We start from the raw sequence: 19,719 nt of genomic DNA on the forward strand, positions 1-19,719 counted from the left end.
GTTACCTATGGTATTTCTATAGAGGGTAGAGGCCAAAACAAGGGGGATAGATGAGACGATGCAGCAATGAGAAGCCGAGTGGGTCTTAGAAACTAAGGGCTCTTGGGCCCGTCGACTGCTGCCTGATGCTAAGAAATGGGTATCGAGGTCACATGGTGTTACCAACTATCACCTGACTCAAGGACGGAAATGTACATATTGCTACTAGAATTAAGTAAAACTGTTAGGCCGCCTCGCGAAGAGGAAGACGGGATTTTTGTAATTCCAATTTTATTGTAGGGGAGCTAATAAACGATGCTGCCTGGGACAGCTGGCAGGAAGTAGTGTGCAAACAGTTCTCTCTCAGGTTAGCGATTACTAAACAAATAAATTCTATAATGATATTAAAACGGCACTTCGTGTATGCGACTCTTGTGTAGATTGTAAATTTAATTTAAAAATTATATTTTTTCAACCTTGAGGTGCAAATAAAATTATGATACTGGTAACAACTTGTATGATGCATGTAACTTTATAGACTACTATGGATATAAGCTGGACGAGTTGACAATGTATGATAAATTCGTTATTAAATCTAATATTAGGAAGGTATTAAGCTACAATAGTTTAAATTTCAACTTTTAACTTGAAATTAACTAGAACTTATTAACATGACAATTGACTTGGTTCAAATATTGCAGAGGACTAACACTCTCAAATATTCTTCTATAATCTATTTTTTTTAAGCTGTTTGATACGGTTCTGTAGCGATATAAATGTAAGACAAACTTATTACATTGCTCTTTATAAGATTATTGAATATTCCATTGTAAACATTGTCACAAAATAAAAAAACATATACCACAGGAAAGATTTAAAGAAAAATAAAGGGATGAATTTAATACAATATTAAAATAAAATTTAAAATGTTGACATGTATTACAAACAAATTAAATGGCACGGGTTAACTATATAAAGTAAAAAATGTAAAAAAAAAAAAATACTATGCAGTGACCAATGATTATATAAAATATCAAATAATGCACATTATACTTGTTTGTATAGTGTACGCAAACAATTTAAACAAAAACAAACATTATGTATAAAGATTAAAATATAACATTTTATTACAATAATTCTTAAGTTTGAAATTATTTTGAAACGACTAGGTTAATGTGTTAATTGACTAGGTTAAATCAACAAACAATTTAATTAAAAATGTAAAGAAACTACACTAAAAAACATTATAGATTATTGGTAAGTAGTAAGTACCAACCACTATGCTTTGGTGTTAATTTTGTTATATTATTTTTACCTTTATCATACCAAACAGTGTGGTTTTATTGAAAAAATAATAAAAAAGTATACGTTTTTAAATGACTTTAAAAAAGGACATCATTACCATTAAGTAATTACTGATAGGTATTACATAGATCTTTGGTATTTTATTGGTAATAAAAATTAAAATGCATTTATTTGGTATATTTATTTTTTTAAAGAGCACATGGACAGTGCAATTAATACACGTTTTATATCAAGCACTTAAGCCTTATCCCTTTAAAATAAAATATATAATTAATAAATAAAGTATAACATACTAACGAAATTATTATTTTGTTATACTAAAAACTAAGCGCATCATATGTAATGAAAGTTCGCTTACTAAAAGTTTAATAACTAATAAGTTAGCACCAGTTATCTAAAGCAAAATAATTAAATCATTATCAATTATTATTAAGTACAAGTTAATTTCATTAATTAACTAAATATAAAAATTATTTAGTGCATATTATAGCACTTCTATTCGATAATTTATAATTTCTTTAAAAAGTTGTTAAAAAACGTACAAAACGATTATAGCTAAAATGTTCAACATTTATCTAGTGTAAAATATATTTAAAAATAATAGTGTTTAAAGAAATTTATTTAAAAATAGAAGTTTGTTATAAAAAATGAATGGAATACTACTTCCCTAACAATAATAACTAATATTTTAATTGTTAGAGGTAGTACTGAGCAATGTATAATTATTTTTGTTGTAAACATAATACAAATGTAATTTAATTTTAATTAAAGACTAAAATTAAAAAACGTTTTACAATAAATACATAGTTGTCAAATTAGCAAAATTAAAAAAACAATAATTTTAGTCAAAATAAACTTTGTGCTTATTATACTTTACTCTGTAACTTATGCATTTAAGGTAAATGTGTTATTACATATAAATATATCGCATATAATTTTTTTTATTAAATGAAGCTTGTACGTGTAGGTGATATTGATAAATATAAAATTTAAAACCATGTGCTGCTTAAGCAAAAATATAGTTAGCAAGTTCTTTAGTTTCTCTAGTTAATAAATAAAAAAATATTAACAAGGTAAATAACAAAAAGTAAAATTTCATTACTTTAAAATCAGTCTTAGCAGTTAAGCAACATTAATACAAAATACTAAACAATAATTTAAATTATTGTTAAATAATCAATAAAATATTTAAAAAAAAAATAAACAATTAATTAAGTGTTCTCATACAATACAGAATTGTTAATACCTTAAAAACATATGTAAACTGTTTTCTAACAGAAATTATTATACTTTAAGAGATTATGATTTATAAGATGTATTCACAAAAAAATGCGTCGCACACCACATTCAGAACAAAACTTAGCCATAACAATTGGGTATTTTGAACCGCATTCGTGGCAAAATTTGGTATACTTTGGTAACATTGAAGAGCTCTCTAAGTTTCTTTTTTCTTCTACTTTTCTATTTAAACTGTAAAAAAAAAAAGATTAATTATATGATAAATATTATTAAAAAGTTGTTTATTTTTACCCACTCCCCCAAAATTTTAAAGTGAATGGCGACAGTCAGCCACTACAAGACGGCCTGAAAGGAATCTCACACTGAAGCTGAAACTCCTTCCTGACCACGACCCACAAGTCACCATTTATCGGTTAATTTTTAATATTAAAGATAACAAATAAGCCTATGAAAATGCTAACAGAAAACAAATCACAAATAAAAAAATGTAAGGAATCTGAATTTAATATGTAATACATTACATACTGTAATTAATTTCATAATGTATTACATTATTTTTGTTATGTTACATCAATGACTATATAGAATGTATAAAAAAACATAAATAATCTAAAATTAAGCCACTTGCATTTCCATAACCTTAAAAGTGAAATTAAAAATTTGTAATTACAGCATTAATTTTAAACTAGTCGCACCAAATAAATTCATATTAAATTTATTTAGAAGGTTATTCATGTATTATTTTCTAAAAATTACAGTGTATTTATGTTAGAAGATATTATGAATCATAAGTAACACTTAATGTCACTTCAGTACATAATTTAGTCATTATATTATATTAATATAGTTATTCATTATATAGGGCAGGAATGGCTCTACATAGATTCTTTAAACTATTTCTAAATTTATTATAAAATAAGTTATAATAACCATGAGCAGATATAAGCGAATTTCAGTTGTCTCTAACATTTAGTACATGTGGTATTTATTGTTTAACAATATTCAATTGAATTATATACATTTTTTTGAAATTAAAACTTAATAAATATATTTTATTATTACAATAATAAAAGTATAGATTTTTTTTGAAATATACCACAAATAAAATACGTAAATTAAAACAATTAAATAGGTACACACAAAATTAACATCGAAAACTGGTTAGTGAATTAATTATTAAGTAGATACTTTAACTAGTAAATCTTATTTTAGTAAGCGAAAAAAATATTACCTAACAATCTGAATTATGCATTTAATTATAAAAAATTGATGACAAATTCAATTTTGGTGCCCTTGTATCCTATATTTTGTAGCGAAAATTTTTCTCTATACAATTATAAACAAATCAAGTACAAACTGTTGTAGTAATCGAGTATAATTAATAAAAAAATGGCACAGGATAATGATCTCAGCAGTAAAGGCCTTTAAAAATTAATAAAAAAAAAAAGTGAAATTATGTAAAAGGAACCCAAATTTATTTTAAATGAAACCTATGAGTTGAGTAAAAATAATTAATTGATGTAATTTTGTTTATTATTACTGAATTATATAACTATAATTGATTAATGTACTATTAGTGTATTGTATAACACAGTTATTAATTAAATTAATTTGTTCTCCTCAAATATTTAAATTTTAATAATAAAAGCTAAAGTTATGCTGTGTGTTGCTAGTGCAAAATTAATGTTGTTTTTGTTAATAATTTTAAAGTGTTATCTACCCGTGTTAAGGTGGTTCTTTTGATAATAGGAAAATCAGCAAGTGTCATTTTCCACATATGAACCCAATCAAACCGTGCAAATGTGCTGGTTGGCAATTGATGATCTCATTGACTGTTCGCCTTACCTTCCATAAGCAGAATCCACGCTGCTATTAGAATTCACCCCATTGATCATACTTAATGCTGAATTTCGGTTTAATGATGGAGATATTATATCGTCATCATCAGTCAGTTTTAGCAAATTCTCGAACTCGGACACAGATTTTAGAAGTTCTTGTTCTGCTAAATCAAATTTGAGTTCAGATGGATCTTTGTTGTCAGTATTGTCGCCATACAGCATATTCTCAATACCAATGTGTTTTTTAGGATTGTGAGAAACACTTCTTTTTAATGGACTTTTTATAAAATCTGTTCCCCTTACAACAGCACTATGAGTTTTATTATTAAAATCAGCTGACTCAAGACTTACTATTGAGCATAAACTTAAATTACTAAGACTATGCAAAGGATGGCGGTTAAGATTGGAATTAGAGAGATACTGCTCTGGGAATGTACTTTCGTTATTGTTTGGAGATGGTAAAGAATGGACTGGTGAATATTTGACAAATGCCGAAGAAGGAGATAATTGCAGATTTTCTATATTATCATTGGATTTTGAAATCATTGGGTTTATTAGACCTATGTCTACTATGTCGAGTTCGAGCTCCCTCATTTGCTGTTCAGCCGATTTGAATGGATCATAGTTATCCAAATGAGGATCACTAAAACAACATACCATTGAAAATTTTACATTAATATCAACAACTAAAATACATTTTTGAAATATAATATTGTCCATGCTGTTTTAGTAAATAGCTATACATCTAGTTGTGTATAAAAATATTGTGTAAAACATGATTCAACCGAACACAATTTTACTTAACTTTGTACTTTAATACAAAAACCATAGATTCAAAGCTTAAAAAAAATTATTAGTTATTAGTTTTTTAACCTCATTGTCAATTGACTTAGTATAAAATAACAACCACAGGGTCTTCTAAATACAAGAAACAATATTCCAGCTAGAAAGCAGCTTTTTTTGTTTGACAGTGAAATGAATCAGCGTTTAGCATTTGTATACATTTATTTTATAATTATTTAAGTATTAAATATTCTAATAATTTAAACGTGGCACCGAGTGAATTTTTATTATTTGTAGGTAATGATAGTTAAGAGGACTATACCCACCCATTTATTAAGAAATAAACTATAGGCAATTTTTTGTAAAATCTTAATTTAGAACTTAAACTGTATTATATGCTTATTAATACAGCAATGAAAATTCTTTATTGGTCGTTAGGTTTTTTAGTCATACTATCACAGTCATTTCTATAAACAATACTACAATTATTTACCATCAAAATAGATTTACGATAATCAAAACCTAAGTGTCTTGGAATTGTCACCTACTTGCTTAAGTGTTTTTAAATTTTCGATTTTTCAATCTAATAATTTTTAATAATTTATTGAAAAATACTAGAAAACCTAAGCTTAAAACACAAAATAAATACAGTCACATGTGTGGAAACGGTATACATATATTTTTATTTGGAAAAGACGACAATAAAAAAAAAGTATCCACACTACAATCGTTATGTTTCGGACAAATTTTTAGAACCTGACCCCCAGCTATAAAACATATACATGTTAATAAATAAACAAATACTCGATTTATTAAAAAATAGCTACGCTTTAGCACAGATAATATTCTCCTCTATTTTGACATAGATATTAGATAATCTGACAGAAAATCTGTGCATGCGTGCATCACGCTGAACGTTGCCGTAGAAAATATGTGCGTGTGGCCCGATCTAGCGATTGATAAATAACTGTCTGATAAGAGATTAGAGATAATAAATTAAAGATAAGAGATTAGGTACACCCACGATGACGATGTAATACACCTAATTAGGTACTTCAAATTAGTTACTCTTAATTAGGTACTTAGGCGATTGTAAGTGACTATATGTATATTAGAGATAAGAGATTAGATACATTTAATTTCGTTTCCATCTGTATTGATTGCTAAATTTTATTTAAATTATGATGTTTTCACAACGAGCACAATTTAATGGTTAAATTTAACCAAAATAACTGACCAGGTGAATGTTACCAATGAATCTATTTAGGCTAAATATTAAAAAACTACTAAAAAACATTTGGTCGCAACATAAAATTAAGGCAATACTATACTATATGATCATATTTTAACGTTGTTATCGTTTAAAGAACTGTTTCAAGAAAACTGAGTTTACTCAATACTTTACAGTGGCAGTTATACTTTTCAATAATTTATCTTGAACTTCTTTGAGATTGCTTTGTTCAATTATAGGATTCTACAATAAATTATTCGTCATTTAGGTTACAGTGTAATTATTATTATGGAAATTTACAGAACATAGATTAGTATCAAGTGCATATTTTGTATACTTAATTTCATTATTTCTCTTAAAATACATTTGGTTCCTATTTGAATAAATATTATCCTTATTTTGTTGATTCTTTCTTTACAAGCTAATGAGTTAAAACTATTTTCTTTTAATTATTTCTAAACCCTGTTATTTGATACAGATATGTTTAAGTAATTGTATTTACTATTTTGTGAAATATTTCAAAGTTTAAATTTAACCAGTAACTGAATTATTTACTCCAAAAAATTTAATTGGGACAAATTTGCTTGCAAAGTTTGAAGTCAAAACAACTAATAAATTACAAAGAATTTTATTAAAGCAATCAAAAGAAAAACTAATTCATTTTAGAAAAGAAATCTTAAAAAAAAAAAAAAAAATAGGTAGTAGATTTAAGTCGGTAGGTAAGTAGGTTGAGAAATAATTAAATATAAATTATATGACGTTATTGATGCATAATAATAAATGTAGACTTACGATTTTGACAGTGATTTCCTGTTATTGGTTTCAATGTTTTCACAATTATTATTTTTAACTTGGTTTTGAGACCCTAGAGTATTTGCTGATTCAGATTTTTTCATTAAAGTGTCTTCTTTAGAACTTGGCTTTTTTGGTAAATGTTTTGCACTTTTATTCCTATTCAATAATATACCAGATATAAATATATATAATAAATTAATATATGTTTTACTCATACAATAATAATAATAAGTAATATCTCATATTTACCCATTCAAATGTTTTAATGGTTCTTTTTTCTGTTTGACTGATGAGGATTGTCTCATTTGTGTGGTAATAGCTACAATCATATCAAAAACAAAATAACTAAATACAAATAACAAAATTATATAGTTAATATTATTAATAAATTAATTTATAATAGAAATCTCAGATTGAGAAAGATTAAAAACTAAACTAAATCGAAAATGAGAAATTCAATACAATTTAGTTTATAAATACTGTTAGTTTTTACATATTCTTCTTTTATAATGTTCATAATGTTTACTTTGAAATACAGTTTAAAATTATTACAATTTTGAATAAGTCATCATTTAAATGGTCACAAAAAAAAAAATGTAAATTACCACTAATGATTCATACTATTTAAACATGAATTTAATAACTCTATATACTTTAATCAAAAAGTTCTTTCTTTTAAATTTTAGTTTTGATGTGAACATAAGTAAAAATATACTAAGCCAAAAATAATAAATAAAACTTAGTTTTATTTTAAATGATGATATAATAATCAGCCATATCCAAAAGCAAAGTTGTCAATGTAGCATTATAATATAGCCAATTTAAAAACAATGATTTCACTTGTTTTTATTTTAACGCAACAAATCATTATTGAATATATATATTGGAGTAAGATCACACGACCTGGGAGGTCAGTTCTGGTTGTAAATGGTTTCAGCAGATCGGTGCCACTTCCCATACTGCTCGTTTGACAATCATGTTATTGCGCGAAACATTTGAGGGCTGACTTCTTTCACAATGTGGTGACCAGAACTGGCTTTCCAGGTCGTGTGTTCTAACTTCAATGGACTTTTTCCTTTGGGGTTAAGTCAAAAGACTACGAAAACAAACTACGAACAATTTAAGAACTTAAAAAAGAAATTTGTCGTGACATTGGTGAACTAGACCCAGGGATGTGTCAGTAAGTGATGGGAAATTTTGTGACCAGAACTGAAGCTAGCCAGCGTAGCCAAGGTGGATATATGCCATATGTTATATTCCATACATAAATTGGAGAATGTATACTACACATTTATATAATTTTTTTGTTCTAAATAATTTTTCCTAATACTGTAATAAGGAGATTAAATCTGGCGTTCTTATTGGGACACCGTTATATATATATATACATATATATAACAGTTATATATATATATATATATATATATATATAAATATATAATCCTAAAACATTATAAACATCAAAATAGGTATATTTTGTACTTACCAGTAACTTTATTAACAGGTTGAGTAGTTCTAATAGGCCGAGTAGATCTAACTACTTTTATTGGTTGATAAACTTTTATAGGAGCACTTGCAACATCTGGAGGAGTCTTTTTCGTTTTTGGAGAGTATTTCTCTTTAGTAGCAGTGCGCTGTGATCTCAATAGTGGTGCACGATACTGGAAATAAAATATTTATGGTAACGAAAATCGAAAATTTAATCAGAAGTGGTTCACCTAAATAAAATTTAAAAAAATAAACATCTAAAGAGAGCCAAAAAAATGTAATCACATTTAAAATGTTTTCTAATTTGAATAAGTATGTTTAATTGACTAAATAATACCTACTTATTTAATTTAACGTAAGGAGAAGATATATTTCATTGTAAGCTCAATTTATAATTTAGAGAATATAATAATGGTTAAATAATTTCTGTAATTAAATATTATAACTTAATATTACCCTTACCAGTTTGGTCTAACATTTAACTATAGTTTTATTATTATTAAGGTGTACTTAGTTTTTAAGCTTAACTATTAAGAACAGCACTAAGTGTGATAATTTTTGGTAATACTAAGTTATATCTCAAGTTTTTAATAAGGCAAGTAAGGTACTATATGACTAGTTAGAATTGCATACTATCTTTTAGGAATAATAAATTATACCTTTAAAAAAAAGTAATATTGTATGTGAAACAATTTTTTTACTAACTTTTATTCTAGCTTCAAGTCGTTCTTTAGCTACTGTGCTTGTAATAGGAGTAGTAGATATTCTTTGTGACTTTTCTTTGCAAAATTGTACATGTCTATCATAAGACTTAGGTCCAAAGTTACGAGTACAGTGTGGACATGATTGACTATCAGCTGGTTTGATGGATAATGGTACACTATCCTCATTTTGAACATTTCTAGCAGCTTTCACAGCTCTCAAAAGTTCTTCATGTTTAGCTCTCCAATTTTTTTTTGGTTTTTCTTTGACTTCATCATGACCATGACTCTTGTTAACACGTGGCAAATATGAAGCCATGTCTGTACCTTCTCTGCGTTGTCTAGATGAATCGAAAGGGACTTTACGTTTCTTTGCATTTTTTTCACATACTGCAGTATGACGGGGCAATAAATTTGGACGAAACGTACGTAAACAAATTTTACATGGCTGCAACTCAACTACTTCATTATCATAAGGAAGCTCTAAAATAAAACAAAAAAAACAATAGTTAGTTATCATAGTTAAAACTATGAAGTTTTAAAAATTAGAAATAAAAAATAAATGATATTTAATAAAGAAATTAAAATTTAAAAAACCTCTTAACCATAAAATAATACACTCTCTGTGTATACGTATTTCGGCAACAATGTTGTCAACTTCAGCACTAACGATTGTACCTATAGTGAAGTACTAATTAAACATATTTTGTAAGATTTAGCACAAATCATCTTAGTGCAATAAAATTGCCATACACATACAATATGTGACACTTATAATAGGTTAAAAATCATTTTTTAATAATGTATAATATTATGCAAATATTACCTAGGAAGCTTAAAGGGAATTTAGTGAAGCAATATTTAGAAAAAATATGAGGAAAACAGATTACCTTCCGTATTATCCATCTGTTCCATTCTTAGAAAAAAGATTGTCTTCAAGAATGTAAAAAACGTAGGTAGCGAGACTGTCTAAGTAGATAAACTTAAGAATATGCGTTCATTTACCAGTAGGAGGTAGGATTCATAAAAAAACAATACATTATAGTCATATAACTTAGCAACACGACATCATCACGACACTTGCAATATTGTTAAATCCATAAGACAAACAAACTACAAATTAAAAATATATCGATTAAAAATAAAAATAAAACAGTATGTAACCGAGGCCGAATTAAACAAACAACCATACTAAGTTAAATGAAACGGCAGTATGGCTGGCTACTAATTTTATTTTGATAATTATTAATTATTATAGATTGTATGACATAACACAAGGGGAGTTTCGATGGGTAGGCGTTGAAGGATATCGTACAGTTCATACTTCATACCTACCTACCTAGTACCTACTTAGATTGAAGTAATAGGTTCCAGCAGCTGTTGTGTTGCAATAAAATATTATAATACCTACAATCACACCGGGGGAATGAGTTCAATCATGATACAGGTGTACCTTATGCAACAATCACTAATCGACTGATTTGGTACAGTGTGGCAAGTCGAACAATATTTTCTGATCAACCATTTTATTGTAATGCTTATTTAGATATTTTTTCATTGAATGATCGCCGTGTTCATGTACGAACATTTTAAATCAGTAACCAGTTATCATTAAAAGATACAATTTTAAACATAATAATTAAAAAATCAGCCTTTTAGCCTCCCATAGAACTTGGAAGAGATTTTAAACTTAATATTGACAAAATAACAATGAAATCGGTTCAGTAAACACATCAGGAAAGTACCTATTATAGTTTCGCGTTATTAGTCTTTATTTCTATACAATTTGGCTCTTTTCGTTGCTCTACTAGGTAACTATTATAGAAATATGCAAAACATATATTAATATTAATAAATGTTTTTTCTATCAAAATTGACTAATAAATAAAATTGCATAATTAAAAATTATTTAAGAGGATAATGGTAAAATACAATAAATACACACGCATTTATTTGTGGCAAACTCATGGGAGCTTTCCCCTTACATCCCTAACAAACAATTAATTACGGTTTGTACCCAGTTGTGCAATATTCGAATTTATATATATATATATATATATATTTATTTATTTATTTATTTATATATATATATTTATTTATATACGCGTATTTATACATTCGTTATATACATAATCTTCTAAATAACACATCATTCAAGTAAAAATTACTTAAATAATTTCCAAATGCAATTTTCAACAACAAACATGAATTCTTATTGATGTTTAAAAATAATAATATTCGTTTACCTGGTCGTTTGAAGTGTAAGTAAGGGCATGAAAAAAGACGGCACCGTCGATTAAGTTTTGACCGTAGAACCGATAACATTCCTTGTACAGCTTCTGTCCGTTAATATGATAATTTATAACTTTGACAGATTTTTAATATCATTTAGTAACTACGAGCAAGTCGGTTTATAGCCTATTGAATTTGAGTGGGATATATTTTGAAAACGACAACGAAAACGGAAAACACAAACTAGTTACTGGAGTCGTTCTGACGATTATAATAAGTAATAACGTAGTCTGGACAGCTGGAACCAACTCGATGCTTCGTGACCATAGAAGCTAAATATAACGTGCTATATTTAGGCGTATAACATCTACAACAATACACAAAATCATCAAACACTCACTTATTCTAACACGTTAAAGTATTAGACGTACATTAGGTTATAACAGACAATTCGGGGAGGGTCAAATTGGTTTTACTTGCCTACAACTAATATACGTACAATTGATTAAAAGTTGTGAAATGTTTAATGTTGATAGGTAAAAAACTCTTAAAAAAGTTCCATGATCCCATTGTGCGAGGACAACTTATAAATATTCCAAATACTTTTTAATGTTATCAATTATCATAGATTAAACAAAATATGTATAGACAATGAACGTATTTATATTTGAAGCTACATTTTTTGGATTTACTAATAGCTTCTAGTAAAGAAATGAATATTTAAACCGTTAACTATAAAAAATATTACACTCTATGTGTGTACGGTATACGTATTCCGGCAACATTGTTGTCATCTTCAGCGGCCAGCGCTGATGACAGACTGATCATTTGTGACTACAGTTAGAGGTATAAGTTATAACTATTTAAAAGTTATAATACACATAAAAAATTAGATAGATAAAATAGAATAGAGTTTTAGTAGGCGGTAGGCGCCTAGTTTGAACATATAAATTATACGTATATTTAATGTAATTGTATACAGAAGATCTGACAGTAAAATAAAATGACATAATATATTAAGCTTTATATTAAGATATTCAATCGTTCAATTCGTACCGAAATACAATTATCTGAACTCTGACGCAATTGTGAGAACCTATTATGTGTTATTAATAATTAACGAAGTTCAATTTTAGGGATCTTGAGTGAATTAATTAATATGATTACCTACATTAAACTCATTTACTGATTTACACATAACCTTGTAAAGAGAATTAAATAATTGAAATGTAGTTACCCATTCATATGGTTTGATATTTTAGCTGATATTCATTATTTATATATATTCACTAACTATTCACTTAGGATTAATGTCACAAGGTGATTTTTTAACGAATACACATTCAAGAATTTAAGTGTGTGCGAAAAAGAAACTTATTTCCGCTACATTTAAATCAGCTATTGTGTTTTGATATTGTAACACCAGAAAAACATACATATAATAGGTAAATCAAATAAATTAAGACATGGTTACTAAGTGCAGGGTTCAGGACATGTGGCATAAATATTATGAATGTTAAATATAACTATTAACGAAGGAGCCTAATCGTTTTTTAAGTAATCTTCTTTTATAAAGTTTATCACGTTTATTAGACAATAAACTATTGATGATACCGAAAATTGTTGTCACGATTTTGTAGAAAATGCCGAGACGCATATTTTAACATTGATCTAAACGTGAAACTAACGTTGGTTACACGGTTATATCTTTGTTAGATACAGCTTGTGCCTTGTCGCAACAATTTTTAGCTTCGATGCCTTTAGCCGAGAAGATATTGGTTTTATAATGATGTGTTTTTTTTGTATCTGAAGACACGATACATTTTTTTCCGGTGAACTGATTTATTTTTAATTGACCATTATAATGGATATTTTTTGAAATTATGAGTATAAATAATAATAAACAAAATTTGCTGCTGGCTTCTCATTTGTAGGGCAACATTTGTTTAAAAACGGACCAAACATTTTTCTGGTTTATGAATCAGGTACTCAGATGAGTTTTAGAAATTCATGGTCTCGCGAAAAAACCTGGGGCCTTTTAATTTATTACGACTAACGGTGTTAATGATTTTACCTTTATATACGTTTTTAAGACTAGTTAAATTATAAGAACTGTGGATGTAAAAAGTACACAAGTGAAAGTAAGTGTAAAATGGGACTTGACTGTTGAGATTTTCACAAAATGCCTACAGAAAAATTAAATATATTATTCTGAATTATTTTTAAAATTTCATAAAAAAATGTTACGGGTATTGGTGAATTTACGAAAAATCTAATTTAACATACCTTGTAAGGTTTTACTCAATTCCTCTCGTGTTACATTGGAAGTGTTATAAGAAATACTTACATTAGGCTTGGTTAAAATATATAAAATCAAGTAAACATAGAGGGCCAAGATATTTGTAAATAAATGGAACAAAATATATAAATATATTTTTTTATAGATGACTATAAAACTTTTATATTTAATTTAACTGTCTAATGTTTTAACATCTTACTATTAAAATATTAAAAATTGTTGATTGTTGTTATAAAAAAAAATTGTCACCATATAATATGTTTACAAATTCACTCACCCAAAATCGGTATTATCGATTTAAAACATAAGAATTTCCATATTGCTGCTTTAGGATTATATATAAATGCGTAGCAGTACTTAAGTCAGAAATAACAAAATAAATCAACGTACTAGGTTCCCATTAAGTACTATTACCTACACTTAACGGTTCTGTTTATTTATTGTTATTTGGAAATGGGGGTTTTAATCACTTCTTATCAGTTGGATCAATATAATATACTGTGAAAGTAGGGTATACGTGAGTGTATTTTTAAGTCTTTTCTAAAATAACTGTTTTAGAAATTTGCTTTAAGAGGATGCCACTTCGCCTATTCTAAGGAGTAAACTATAGGCAATTGTTCGCAACCCTTAATTTAGAGCTTGAACTATAGTGTATACTTATTAATATAGTAATGAGGATTCCTATTGATAGTCATATTATTTGTCCGACTAACACAGTAATTTTTATAAGGCAAGTTACAATTATCTTTCTATCAAAATTGCTTTCCAAGGGACAAACTTATGAAATCAAAATTCACAGTTAAATTACCAAATTTTCACAATATATAAAAGAGAACTTAACCTTTATCGAACTGTTTTTATTTGTTTTAATATTAATACTCAGTAACTTTTAATCGTCAAATAAAAACAATCTTTAAGAATAAATAATTTAAATAAACAACCAACGACATTTGACACAGGTAAAGATTTTCTATGTGTACAGTAAAAATTGTATGATTGTTCTGCAACTTACGAGTACAACCTTTGGGTTTTTTGAAACCCTATCCTTCGCACTTGGAGTTTTGTGGCCAAAATACGGGTGGTCTGGCGACTTCTTAACAGAGCACATATTATGTTGTATTGAAAATTAAAAAAAAAAAACGAAATAACTTGTATTTGTATTTGAATTTGAATTGTGAATGATGAGTACAGGAAGATGACAACATCGTTGTCGTAACACGTGTACGCAAGAAGTGTATAATTTTTATGGTTTAGGGTTCAAGTAGATTTTATATCTTTACTATATAGATTTATTTTAGTTTCTTTTTGTAAAGCAATACAAATGTTTGGATTCTATTTTAAAATTAAAAAAACTACTTACTTTTACAATCTATCTTCAGCGTTTTCGGATATAATGCTGTGATCGTTTTAATCATTAGTATTTTTTTTAAAATTAAATTTAGTTAAACGTCACACCATAAAATCAGAGCTTGTGCTAGGTGCGTCGGCCTACGTTTTGTACAGACAATTTTATTATATTCACGAGCTAAGATCTACAGTCCTTCTCTTAAAATTCAATAACGGTTCCTCTATTTTAGAATACTTAAAGGATCGCCTACAATATAAAATGGTTTTCCGACCATTAGGATGTATGTACGTAGGATTCGGTCCACTTAATTAGATAAATATAAAATAATAATATACATAAACAAAATAAATACAAAATATCTTTGATAATTATTTTCTTATTTATTTTCTAATAATACGACTGTACAAAAAAACCACAAGTTCATTTTTAGTTCAATATTATGATGTTGGATCTATAAAATCTGGTGCAAAAGATTGTTCTTATATTTAAAATTGAACGACTGCACTTATTAATATTATGATTACATAGATATAGATTAACAGAGATCACAGTGGTTACATTTTTTATCGCCTTATATATATATATATATGTATAATTATAATATGTGTGTCTTTTTTTTTAATATAATATATTACACGTTACAATACAAAGTAAAACTAGAATAAAAACATACATTTACGAAATTCCTAACAATGACTATACATAGTAGCAGCGTTTTAATATCGTAATCGCATCTTACGCATAGTACAATAATTTTAACATAAAACTATTAACAAAGCGCTTGTGTACATAAAACACTTATATAATAAATTCATCTAATGAATAGTGAGGGTTTTATTTTTAATTTAGCGTCTTTTTTTCGCAGGGTACACATTTTAACTGATTAAAGGTCAAACAGCAGTACTTGGGTAGCACATTTCAAAACGCGTAGACGCCAAATTAAAAACAAAAATACCTAACACAAGTTAAATTCCCGATGACAGGTCGCTCTCTAACCACCGATTATTATTATTATTATTACTATGTTTAACCTACATATTATACACACCAATAGCGTGGTACTCCTGATTATATAATATTGATATAATTATTATAATTATATATTATTATTTGTGACGTTAAAATTAAATTGTATTTTCATCGTGCACTCAATGCCGAAAATTAAACACATAAATAATCAATATGATTCTATAATATAAAATACATTTTTTTAGGTTTTTTTGGATTATTGGTTGGTAATACTGTGTGTTGTGTATCTATGGTTTTAATCGTTTGAAACCGGCACCGTCTGAACCGAGTTTAAGCTCTTCGTACAACGTTGGAGGCACTTCGGTGGCTGTATGCAAATGATCTTGTTTCCATTCAGCGGTGGCTATGCCATTAGCCGCGGAAGGGTAAGCCATATCACTTTGATTCTGGTAAATAATTATATTAAAATTAAAAACCAATAAGGCTATCTGATTGCATTTTATAAGATAACCTATTTCAAAAACTCAAATAACTCAAATTAATGATTATGTATTTATTGTATTATGTCCATAATAGCTTAATTCTTTTAAAAGGCATTGCTTGTCTGGCATATTGAAATTGTATTTTTACATGTCATGTATTAATTATAACATTATAAATTATTATACGAAATTATTTATACATACCATGTTTTCCATATTGACTTCTCTCAAGTAACTAGGGTTTTCGAAAGAAACTCCACTGGATGACTTATGTAGCAAATGACCATGACCGTGCATATAATAAACAACGCCGGCAACAATACCTCCCACGATCAAAATTGCGACAAACACCCCAAATAGTGTTCCAATATCAGTTCTACTTTCACCTGAAATGCATATTTTGTTAAATTAAAATGAATTATCTAACATTAAGACTTAAGTATTAAATATTTAAAAAATTAAAAAATACAATAAAATAATATTATAAGGCTAAATCATTACCTATACTAGCGGCTGATGTGACATCTTTTTCAGATGTAGAAAATCGTAATGGACTAGTAAGCGTACTCATTCCTCTCGCGTTACCGGCTTTGAGAACCAGTTCATAGACCAGATCATCCTTAAGTCCACTGATTCGCATAGACGTTTCTTTAGTGTCGTTTTTCTCTGGACTATTGTTACCTACACGTCTCCAAAACACCCTAAAAACACCATGACATTGTTATAAAATTCAACCATATAATAAAAAAATATATTTTACTATTTAGGCATAAAAAATATAGTATAGTAATAAAGGTCTAGTGTTAACGAACGATAAACAATAACATAATAAAAATAAGATGTATTTTTATACCGTGTCGTTGAAGTAAATACTACTCCGTAAACCGAGCAAAAACTACTTAAAAATGAGTAATGCTCGCCAGTATTTAGGTTATGGTTTTTAAGTAAAAAGTTTCATTAATATAAAGCACGGAATCTCGGTTGTGGGTGTTAGTTCAAGTAATACTCAAAAGGCAATGATCACTTCATGTTCGCGATATATAGGTCAAAAGCTCGTCCTGATTTTTTTTCAACATTTTGAATTACACTTGATTTTTTTAACGTTTATACGGAGTTCACCAGTTATGGTGTATGCTAATTTCTAATGTAATTAGGGCAGTACCCATTGGAGTTGGATTAAACTCGACATTAAATAAAAAACGATTTTCAAGTATTCGTATAAAAGTACTAGAAGTTTTCTAAATCGGTTCACGCAACATATTAGAATAACATTTGACACTTCTATAAGACGTATTGTAAAATATAAACGGAAGGAAAATATGAGAATACTGAATATTTGTTTTTGAACACACTTCTGTACTTATTTTGCATACACTATGCGCCGTATATATTGATGTTGGATTTTCTAATCAGTTATTAGTATTTTTTTTTATATAGTTTTCTGGATACGTGTATACCTACAACAAATATTTTTCATCGACAAATATTCATGTCTAAATATATAAAAATAAAAGATTATTGTTGAGGAGATTCCATTTCCGATTGAATACCGAAAAGGTTTAATTTATCGCCTATTTCAATTAAACTAATAATATTATAAAACAAAACTATTAGCGTGTTTCCCAAAAATAGTACTTTACCTGTAAACTTCGACAGTCTGTGGATTTTTTGTCGGCGGATCCCACTTTACAATGATTGTATGGCCGTCCGCATTTTCTATGCGCACGTTGGTCGGAGGTCCGGGCAATTTGTCTGCAATAAATATGTTTTGTATTTTTTTAGCGAAACATATTTTAAATGAACTATTTGTAAAATGAATACTGTACCTTTGAGTTCGTGGAAGCAAGCTAATATTGATTTTGAATAAGAAAGAACGCACATTTTGTTGTTGACTGGTTCTCCTCGGCACCATTCCAAGCAACGTCTGGGTACTCCACGGTCTGAACAACAAGCTCTATGGTCCGATCCATCTACAGTAAAATATATTTAAGCGTTTATACATTTTGTCGCATTTATGGCTTTTTATTTTTTCTCAAAGAGACACGTAATACTTCCATACCTGATGCGCATTTCATTAATTTGTCAAAATCGTTGAAACAATCTGCTCTGGCAATGGCCACATTAATATCGAGGTACGACGAAGAACAGGCGTCTAAACAACCGGCGGTAACATTTTGTTGAACGCAACACTGGGTCACGTTATTGGTGGTCACCTGTGCGATATGAGTTTGATTAACATCGATAACCGTTTACAAACACATAGTGAGCACTATTATACACGCAGCGCTATCTTCATAATTTTACGATATTGTGCGATTAGACATTATACGAATTTAATAGGAATTGACGGCACTGAGAATTTGATAATGTCGCAGTATGGCTGGGTAGGTCTAAGTATTACTACCCGTTGAATATTGTATTCGCCGACCGACAGGGTATCACGATGGTTGACAATGACGACGGCTACGAGACATTAGTCAGTAGCGGAAAGCTAAAAATGTCAATTAACGGCCATGACGCGTTTAAATATATAAAAGCGAAATACGTTGTATTATTTAAAGCGGCGAGGCGAGGCGACGCATTGTCGGTGTCTAAGTCCAAGATATGTATAATAATATATTGTTATAATGCCATTCGGTGGTTTATATATTGATCACCGCCGCCAATAATAATTTTATTGTTTTCGTTATTTTGCATTACTTACGCACACCCGGGACAACAACAAACCCGTCTTGTTTATATCTCTCGTTACTCCGAGTACGGTCCTTGCCGTTTAATCCCACAGCGGCCTTTGATCCCATCGTGACAAATGCTCCGTAATGTGACTCACCCTTCAGCCACCGACCTGACCGTAACACGGATGGCCCGTTCGCATATATCGCCATATGTATGTGTTGTTTTGCAATGGCCTAACCGTATAATTTACTCATCCCCACTCTCGAGCGCCAACCATAGTATATCCCGGCAAAAATACTATAAGCCCCCCGAGCTTTAACCCTAAGCTATTGCCGTTTTTTATTATTTCCCCGC

The 19,719-nt window shown here is 28.5% G+C and overlaps 2 protein-coding genes across 5 annotated transcripts in view; both read right to left on the bottom strand.

The window, feature by feature from the left end:
* Positions 1-2,195: 2,195 nt before the first annotated feature.
* LOC126835954 (zinc finger C2HC domain-containing protein 1A-like) lies at positions 2,196-11,851 on the bottom strand. Of its 4 annotated transcripts, XM_050568858.1 has the most exons (8): positions 10,552-10,688; positions 10,250-10,472; positions 9,364-9,842; positions 8,657-8,831; positions 7,420-7,489; positions 7,168-7,326; positions 4,369-5,004; positions 2,198-2,754 (listed from the first exon to the last, which is right to left on the bottom strand). In XM_050568858.1, exons 2-8 carry the CDS (start codon positions 10,272-10,274, stop codon positions 2,604-2,606), a joined length of 1,695 nt encoding a protein of 564 aa, XP_050424815.1. In that variant the 5' UTR covers positions 10,275-10,472; positions 10,552-10,688; the 3' UTR covers positions 2,198-2,603. The 4 variants fall into 4 exon arrangements, 3 of the variants coding, with proteins under 3 accessions (XP_050424813.1, XP_050424815.1, XP_050424814.1); XM_050568856.1 differs by lacking the exons at positions 10,250-10,472; positions 10,552-10,688 and adding an exon at positions 11,606-11,851 and having other exon boundaries at positions 2,196-2,754; XM_050568857.1 differs by having other exon boundaries at positions 10,250-10,688.
* A 3,791-nt stretch (positions 11,852-15,642) lies between these two features.
* Positions 15,643-19,719, bottom strand: part of LOC126835592 (Ig-like and fibronectin type-III domain-containing protein 1) — a 68,716-nt gene continuing 64,639 nt past the window's right edge. The window contains exons 19-24 of the mRNA XM_050568269.1: positions 18,749-18,902; positions 18,516-18,659; positions 18,330-18,441; positions 17,191-17,390; positions 16,894-17,075; positions 15,643-16,653 (exon numbers count right to left, since the gene is read on the bottom strand). Coding sequence (XP_050424226.1) covers positions 16,495-16,653; positions 16,894-17,075; positions 17,191-17,390; positions 18,330-18,441; positions 18,516-18,659; positions 18,749-18,902 — 951 coding nt within the window. The 3' untranslated portion in view covers positions 15,643-16,494. The remainder of the gene's footprint in view (positions 16,654-16,893; positions 17,076-17,190; positions 17,391-18,329; positions 18,442-18,515; positions 18,660-18,748; positions 18,903-19,719) is intronic.

This window comes from Adelges cooleyi, unplaced genomic scaffold (genome assembly GCF_023614345.1).
Source record: "Adelges cooleyi isolate 19-005CV unplaced genomic scaffold, UGA_ACOO_1.1 ACOO_flye_CR_arks_rails_tigmint_CR_PRNA_23, whole genome shotgun sequence".
Lineage (NCBI taxonomy): Eukaryota > Metazoa > Arthropoda > Insecta > Hemiptera > Adelgidae > Adelges > Adelges cooleyi.

Excerpts from the sequence above, each read along its gene's own strand:
- LOC126835954 (XM_050568856.1), bottom strand. The coding sequence starts at position 11,684 with ATGTTATCGGTTCTACGGTCAAAACTTAATCGACGGTGCCGTCTTTTT. Across the intron at positions 8,832-9,363 it reads GACTTGAAGCTAGAATAAAA|TATCGTGCACCACTATTGAG; the intron begins GTTAGTAAAAAA and ends TTTTATTTCCAG. Across the intron at positions 7,490-8,656 it reads ACCTGTTAATAAAGTTACTG|CTATTACCACACAAATGAGA; the intron begins GTAAGTACAAAA and ends ATATGATTGTAG.